The 7,891-nt window shown below is 63.6% G+C and overlaps 3 protein-coding genes across 3 annotated transcripts in view; 1 reads left to right on the forward strand and 2 right to left on the reverse strand.

Moving 5' to 3' along the window:
• The window catches only part of F751_6797 (Uncharacterized protein), a gene marked incomplete at both ends in the record, with an annotated part of 10,873 nt that extends 8,826 nt beyond the window's left edge, over positions 1-2,047 (reverse strand). Inside the window, 5 exons of the mRNA XM_011398405.1 lie at positions 85-284; positions 405-918; positions 1,228-1,324; positions 1,647-1,718; positions 2,000-2,047. Coding sequence (XP_011396707.1) covers positions 85-284; positions 405-918; positions 1,228-1,324; positions 1,647-1,718; positions 2,000-2,047 — 931 coding nt within the window. The remainder of the gene's footprint in view (positions 1-84; positions 285-404; positions 919-1,227; positions 1,325-1,646; positions 1,719-1,999) is intronic.
• Positions 2,048-3,879: 1,832 nt separating this feature from the next.
• On the forward strand, positions 3,880-6,028 carry F751_6798 (Beta-1,4-galactosyltransferase 7; the record flags this gene model as incomplete). The annotated part of the gene is made up of 6 exons (XM_011398406.1): positions 3,880-4,341; positions 4,509-4,709; positions 4,947-5,070; positions 5,248-5,336; positions 5,544-5,689; positions 5,878-6,028. The coding sequence occupies 6 exons, from the start codon at positions 3,880-3,882 to the stop codon at positions 6,026-6,028; spliced, it is 1,173 nt and encodes a 390-aa protein (XP_011396708.1).
• A 326-nt stretch (positions 6,029-6,354) lies between these two features.
• The window catches only part of F751_6799 (Thiamine-phosphate synthase), a gene marked incomplete at both ends in the record, with an annotated part of 4,430 nt that continues 2,893 nt past the window's right edge, over positions 6,355-7,891 (reverse strand). The window contains 3 exons of the mRNA XM_011398407.1: positions 6,355-7,344; positions 7,429-7,599; positions 7,702-7,770. Coding sequence (XP_011396709.1) covers positions 6,355-7,344; positions 7,429-7,599; positions 7,702-7,770 — 1,230 coding nt within the window. The remainder of the gene's footprint in view (positions 7,345-7,428; positions 7,600-7,701; positions 7,771-7,891) is intronic.

Consider the following 7,891-nt stretch of genomic DNA (forward strand, 5'->3'; position numbering starts at 1 on the left):
CCTTGGGGGCCCCCCCCCCCCCCCCCACCCCCCCAACCTTGTCTACCATGGCCCTCGTCCTCCCTCCCACACCTTCCTACACACCTCCCCTCTGGCGCGCGGCGGCCGCGAGACCCCGCACCCTGGCGCCTGCCTTGGAGAGCAGGCGCAGCACCTTCTCGCGGTGCGGCGTGGAGTCGCAGACCATCTCCAGCTCCGCCCAGAGCTGGACCAGGCCCAGCTCCCGAGGGGTGAAGGGGGCCAGCGCCTTGGGATGGGTGCACACCAGGCTCGCCGCAGCCAGCCTGACGTGGGAGTCGTGGGTGGCGTCTGCTGCGCATCGACATCATGTTGGTCCTAATCTGCCGGTTCCCAAATCTGCTACCCTCCCTGCACGCTCCCGCACCAATCCACACCCAGGTCACCTCTGCTCTCCGTTCCTGGTTTGCAGGGCGGCGAAGACGTGGGCGTGTAGTTGTTTCGGGGTCACGCCCGCTGCGGCCCCCTCCCAGGTAACAAGCCCGCTGGCGTGGCCGGCGGCGAGCACGGCCATGCGCGCCGATTGGAGGTCCGGGGTCACGGGGGCCCCTGGCCCCTGCGAATCCAGGGCAGCCAGCAGGGCGGCGCAGGCCCCGGGATGGATGCCGAAGAGCAGAGGGAGGACATGGGCTGCCAGGTTTGCCCGCAGGGCGTCTGGGCCGTCGATGAGTGCTGTAGAAGTGTCCTGCACCGTCCCCGGCACCCAGGATGCCTCTGGATCGTGGGACGCTGCAGTCCACAACGCCCTCAGCAGGCCGCAGACGGAGGTGCACAGCCGGTTGTTGCCCAGCTGGGCCAGGGATTCAAGGACCAGGGGGGGGCGCAACGCCAGGATGCGGTGGTAGCCGAGGCGGGGGGCGATGGCGGCCAGGGGGGCGTACCTCCCCTTGTGCCCGGCACCTGTGATTGGTGGATGGGGCAGAGGTGAACCCCAGACCATTGATGCGAGCCTGAATTTTTTGGGGTCAGAGGTTTCTTCCCATGCAAGCGGGACCACATGCTGCCAAGTCATTGTCCGGAAGCCTTCACCCTTGTTGGCCCAGGCTCGTACCCTGATTTAACAACTCTACTGCCACTTGATCGAGGAAGTCACCTGTGGGGGCATGCAGAAGGTGTCAAGAAGTACTGCCACTTGTGAAGTATCAATCTCCTCTCATGTGCATGAGTAAAAGTGGAGTTCATCTGGCACCCCTTCCAAGAAACACTCACCTACGGCAGCCCCCTCCCTCGCCGACTGCAGCTCCAGTATGTCCAGCAGCACCGCAAATGTGGCATGCGCTTCCTTGGCCACCTGGCGCATGGGGTCCTGTGACCGCAGAGGGAGATGCATGAGTGTGGTGGCGGCACAGCAGGGCCAGCACACGCGCTGTGACCCTCAGTGCTGCGGGGCGGCTCGGCTACCCTAGCAAGAATTGCAGGCTTGCATGCTGCCAGTCTCGTCCGTGCTGTGATGGCGGACCTTGACCAGATACACAGCAGCCGCCCCCTCCAAAATCCACAACTCCTATACGCACTTCCCAGCAGGGCCACAGCACGGCAAGGAGATGCTCCAGGATATCCTTGGCAAGCAGAGCTGGCCGTGGGCAGTCCACAGCCTGCCCATTCTCAGCCTGCAGACACTGCCATACTTTCTTCAGTCGCGCAAGTCCGGCGGAGAGGGCGGTGACCGCCACGTAGCGGAATGGCGCATCCTGGGCCGTCTGTGGGTTTTGGGGGGTACGATGGAGTGGATGGCTGGGTCATGCTGGGAGGTACATTAGAGTGACTGCTGTAAGGAGGATGACACATTCGGCCAGGGTCGGGTGCAGCATGCTCACAAAAACATCGGTGCCGGGCATTCCCACTCCATCTCGTACCTGCACCGCATCGATGAAGAACGGCAGTGCGCCATGCACAAGGAGCTGCCATGCATGTGCCTCTGGTGCGGCGCTGCTGGACAGATCGGCACTGAGAACTCCTGGAGGTGCCGCCTCAATCACACCTGCAATGCAGTGGTGGGGATGGGGGCATCTGTGGGTGCTGCGATCATGTGAGATCATGGGAGCAGCATCAACCCCAATACTTGCGTATATAGCATTCCTTCCACTCTGGGCAGGACCTGTATCGGCGGCAGAGGTGATGGACCCAATGTGTACAACCTCACCTCGACAGGCGCAGATGCGTGACATGGGAGTCAAACGAGCTGCAAGGTCGGCGCGAAACTTTCCCAGCTGCCTCCATGCCTCCAACTCAGATGCAGACACAAGGTCGCCAGGCTCAGCAAGGCTACTCTGCGCTCCCAGCTGCAGGGCCTGGGCCCAGTGCAGGGCCGTGGCCGCCTGAGAGGGAAGGACTGCGCGCAGTGTGGTGAGCATGGCCGTGGCTGCCGAGGAAAGCACCTCCCGCAGCGCCATGCTGGAGCACAGCACGGCATGGAGAGTGGCGGAGGTGCAAAGCAGGAGATGGAGAGGCAGCGGCTCGCTGCTCGCTGCTGCTGTTAGGACTCCGTGCAGTCCTGAGACTGAGGGTTAAGGAGGACGGGGGGTGATGCATGGGTCAGCGTGTTGCTATTCTCTGGGACATGCTGATGATAATACTGATATGCATGTTGTAAGGGGTATGGACAGCCTGCAAGTGATTGTTGCACAAAGTAATGACATCTGGCAGCACCAGTCATCGGCCTGTATATCCCCTTTCAGTGCCTGAGGCACCCAGTATCATAGCCCTCCCAGGGACTCACTGCTGTCCAGAAGATCCTCCAGCTGATCCTGGGTCAGTCGGCTGGGGCCCTGGTCGTGCGCTACTGGAAGTGCATGCTCGATGCTAGCGCACAGGGCCGGCAGGAGATCGGTGGCCTGCAGCCTCAGATGGCTGGCCAGGGCTGAGGACCCCAGGCAGGATACCAGTGCGGCGGGAAGGCCGGACCGACTCCCGGGGGCTGCTTGATTGGTCCCCTTTTCAAGGGAATCAGCAGAGCAGGCGGAGTGCAGCAGCTCTGAAAGCTGGGCTCCCGCCCAAGGGGTGTCAGGCAGCCGTCGCAGGAGGGCCTGGATGGGCTGGTGCAGGGGCTTTGTGCCGGGCACGAGCAGTGTGCGCCCGAGAATGCCTATCACTTGTGTCGTATTGGAACCTGGCCCATCATCCTGTGGAGTAAAGAGTGCGAGTATGTTGGTCTCTGCAAGGGGAACCTCCGTGGGTGGCTGTCGTGCACAAGATGTGACCCCATGCATCATGCAACTCCTGCTCTTCCGGCCACCTCGAGAGCTGCCCTTTCAGCGAGACTACACACGGCTTGGACGCGTGAGGCAGGGGGGTTGGATGTGGACATCTCCAGCCAGGCTGTAGCAAAGGCCGCAAGCTTGGTGCCGGCATCCTCTGACAAGGCAATGACCTGGGCAGGGAAACCACAGCAGCCTGAGCGCGACATCCATGCATTTGATCGCATATAATGCGCTAGTTCACATAAAACGAGTAGCTTACATCCTGTGTGAGCTCACTGGGCCACACAACGGTGCTCGTCGCTCCCCTCTTGCTTTTCTGCCTCGCCCGACCGGGAGTTGCCATTCCAGTGCAGTACTACCAACGACGCTCCTCCATAATGTGCATTCTATTTCATGTCAACAACCATTGAGAGAGACCTAGTATTATGTGAGCACAGGGTAGTGGGGTGAAGGTGCCGGAAATGAGTGCGACCATTGCAAGTGCGAGTGCTGTGCGTGCTGAGGGATACACGGTGCGACACCCGAAACCCTGTGTATCAGTGTCATTTTGCGTGATTGTGAAATAGATGCAGTGATTCCTTCTCGCGATATATGGGAATTTATTTTGGTCCACATATATAAACTGAGGCATGGGTCGTGAGCGTCCGCCTGCACCTGAACGATGAGGGGACCCCGACCACACCGACCAGGAGTGCCCGTGCTGGCCAGGCGGGGCACGCTGCTGGCAGGGGGCCTAGTATGTACAGCAGTGGTGCTCTTGGTGCTCAGACTATCGGTACGTCCAGCCCATGGACGCGTAGTTCAGCCACCACATCCAAGTGAATCTGTGGCAGGCTCAGCACGGGATCCCCCTCCTTGCTGCCCTCTGCAGCCCCTGGGCCTTGACTTGTCCTCATCCGGGGAGGGCCTGGAGCGAGCCTACAGGAGCCAACGATTGGGCAACGTTCCCATGCAGCGGTTCTGCCGGCTTGGGGTCCAGGCACCCCAGAACACCACGGAGCACACCCTGGCTGTGCTCATTCCATACCGAGATCGGCAGGAGCACCTGCAGAAGCTCATGCCTGCCCTCAGAACCCACTTGGACGAACAAAAACTGACGTATGACATCTTCATAGTGGAACAGGTGCGACGTGGGGATGACACGAGGGTGTGCAGGGTGACGTGCTGGTGCTGGGCACCGAGACCGACCATCTCAAATCCAGCTTTGATGAGTATTCTCCGGATCCTGGCAAAGTTGATGCCAGCAGCTGCCTGTGCATCAATCGCAGCCCTCGCAAAACCCACGAACAGGCCGACATGTATCTCTTCAATCGGGGAGCGCTGTTGAATGCCGCCATGCTGCTCTTGCAAGGCTCCGCCTACGACTACTTCATCTTCCAGGATGTCGACACCATCCCCAGGCCGGGCAGCGGAATACGGTATGCATTTCCATCGGGCCCAGTTCCGCTGCATCTCACCCCTTTTGGCATCCACCCCAAGGCCAACTTTGAGGTATGTGTGGGGCGTAGGGGCATGACGCCATTGCCTCGTGTGGGCAAATGCAGAGCCTGACTGAGTGGGCTGATTCTAGGAATCCGGCATGGTGGGTACAGTGCGAGCCAGACTTTGGGGATGCTGCTGCATTTGCTTGCAACAATGAAACAACGTTAAATTTGCATGCATGGCAGACCTTCCCCTCCTGTTCCCTCTCAGGAGCATGATCTCAACGTTTCCATTAAACCCTCGCAGGATTTTTTTGGAGGCATCCTGAGCATCAGCCAGCAGCAGATCAGCCGTGTCGATGGCTTTGGCACAGACTTCTGGGGGTGGGGCAGGGAGGATGACAACCTGAAGCTGCGGTTGCAGAACCATGGTGTGTGTCCCTTGCGGATGGAAAATGATTTGGGGGGTGTAGTGGGCTCTGGGGCCGAGGCTTGTTGCTTGTGAGCAGCGAGTGGAATCGCCAACACCCGGTGAGGCTGCCAGACGGGTCTGCGCGCTTATGGCACCCTGTACAACGATTTTCGAATCTCTTGCTGTTCCTGCGCAGGGTTGTGGCCTCCCCAGTACCCTGATGTGCCCAGGGGAACTCAACACGGCCCTTACTTCATCCACCAGCGCCACAAACAGGCGGCAGAGGTGAGTGGTGATCGTCATCGCCGGGAGGTGTACCGTGTCGAGCAGGGCTCCTGCGCTACCTGCAATTGGATGGGCACTTGGGGCATGATGTGAAGCGTTGGCTGTACTGACATCGGCAACCAGACGACGTTTTGCCAAGCATTGGGACCACATCCTCGAGCACATTCAGGGCCTCACCCTCCTCACTGATCATGCCCATATGAGCAGCTGCGCGGCAAGGACCGGGGGGGTGACCTGGGCATGGAGTACTTCCAGGTGCTGCCAACTAAAGAGTTTGGCGCGGCCAAGATCATGAGCAGCCAGCCCCAATTCCTGCGCGACACCGCCACCGGACTGAGCACCACCCGCTTCAGGCGTGTTGGGGTCTTGGTAGCGGCGTGGCAATGCTTCACTGGCGTGCCTGGGAGGGAAGGCGGCTGCGGTATAGACAAGTCCAAGCTGTCGCGTCTATCCCAATCAACTCCACCCTGTTGCTCTCGACACAGCCCATCACCCCGTTATTTCCCCCTTCCCCCATCTCCCAACCTCCTCCTCTTTTCAGGCTGGAGCGCATGCAGCCCTGGCAGGGCGCCGTGATGATTGGTGTGAGTCTGGCCTGCGACACAAAACGCACGCCCTGGTGCGACCCCGCCACGCTTTCCCGCGACGCCGCCGGGTCCAAGGCCACCGCCGCCAAGCTGTCTCTGCCCTGACAGCCCTGTCTCATTGGCCTTGTTTAATAATCCTGCTGGCCTGCATCGTGCCACTGCCGGTCTGTACTTCTGCTTCATGTACTCAAAGAAGGGTCCAGACGGCTGCATTACACGCGCGATGGAAAACTGGCACACACTGTTCTCGCGCCACTCGGTACATTCTTATTGACAGGACTGGGGAGATGGGAGCCTGTCCTGTGCCCGCGCACGCCTCTCATGCGCAAGCGCACCTATGGATCCCTCTCGCGCCCACGAACGCGGATCTCACACGCCCACACACGCTCCCGCGCGCATCTGGACCCCCCCTCACTGCGCGCCTTCCAAGCTCAGGCCTCCTCCCCCCCCTCCGAGAGGCCGCGCGCGGTGAGCGCTGCGTCCACGACCGCGCGCAGGCGCTTGGTGGCGCGCACGACGTCCGGCGCGCCGAAGATGGCGGAGATGACGGCGACGCCGTCGGCGCCGGTCGCCAGGGCGGCCGAGGCGTTGCCCTCGCCGATGCCGCCAATGGCGACGACAGGGAGCACGCGCGCGCGCACGACTGCGGCCACGCCCTCCGGCCCGACGGTCAGGTTGCCCGCCTTGGTGTTGGTGGGCGCGAAGCCGCCACAGCCGACGTAGTCGGCGCCGTCGGCCGCCGCGCGCGCGGCCTGCTCCGGCGTCTTCACCGACACGCCCAGGATGCGGTCGGGTCCCAGCAAACGTCGCGCGGCGGCGGCGGGCAGGTCGTCCTGCCCCAGGTGCACGCCGTCGGCGCCGATGGCCAGCGCCACGTCCAGCCGGTCGTTTATCACGAGCGGCACGCCGCGCGCGCGCGCGTGCTCCAGGGCTTCGGCGGCGGCGGCGGCAAAGGCGCGGGCGGGCGAGTTCTTGTCGCGCACCTGGACCAGCGTGGCCCCGCCGTCGATGGCCAGTCGCACGGCGTCTATGAGGCTCCGCGCCGCGCGTTCATTGAGGGCAGGGTCGGTGATGGCGTAGAGGCGCAGGTCGGCGGCGTTGGGGACGCGCGGCGGCATGGGCACGCCCGCGGCGGCCAGATCGGCGGCCCAGTCTGCGGTGGCCCAGCCAAAGTTCATGGTGCGCTGCGGGCCGTCGCCAAGGGGCAGGCCGCGCGAGCGCTCCAGCGTGCGCCACAGGTAGCGCTTGGCGCGGCGCACCGCGGCCAGCACGCTGTGCCCGCGCGCCAGCTCGCAGGCGATGGCCGTAGCCAGGCAGCACCCCGTGCCGTGCACGTTGTCCGACACCACCAGCGGCTCGCTCAGCTCCAGCATCGTGCGCCCGTCGAACAGCACGTCTGTCACGGTCTGCTGCCGCGACGGCTGCTCCGGTCCGGATGACGCCGCGGCCGCGCCGCGCCCCGCCGCCTCGCGCCGCGCCTCGGCGGGCAGGTGCCCGCCTTTGACCAGGACCCAGGAGGGCCCCAGGGCGTGCAGCTCGCGCGCCGCGGCGCGCATGCCCTCCAGGTCAACGATCGCGCGGCCGTCGCCCAGCAGCGCGGCGGCCTCTGGCAGGTTGGGCGTGATGAGCGTGGCCAGGGGGAAGAGGTGCTCGCGCAGCATGGCCTCCACCCCCGGCTGCGCCAGGCTGTCCCCCGTGGTTGAGAGCAGGACAGGGTCCAGGACCAGGGCCGGGGCCGGGGCGGGGCAGGCGCGCAGGGCGGCGGCCAGCGCCACCACGCTGGCTGCGTCGGGGAGCATGCCGGTCTTGACCGCGGCCGCGCCGACGTCGGCCATGACCACCTCCACCTGGCGCGCCAGCATGGCGGGTGGGAGGACGTGGATGGCGTGCACGCCGTGCGAGTTCTGCGCCGTGACCCCTGTCCACCGCCAGCGAGCATGCACGCCCGCGGCGGCGGCGGTGCGCAGG

The sequence above is a fragment of the Auxenochlorella protothecoides genome (genome assembly GCF_000733215.1).
Source record: "Auxenochlorella protothecoides strain 0710 unplaced genomic scaffold scaffold97, whole genome shotgun sequence".
NCBI classification, from domain to species: domain Eukaryota; kingdom Viridiplantae; phylum Chlorophyta; class Trebouxiophyceae; order Chlorellales; family Chlorellaceae; genus Auxenochlorella; species Auxenochlorella protothecoides.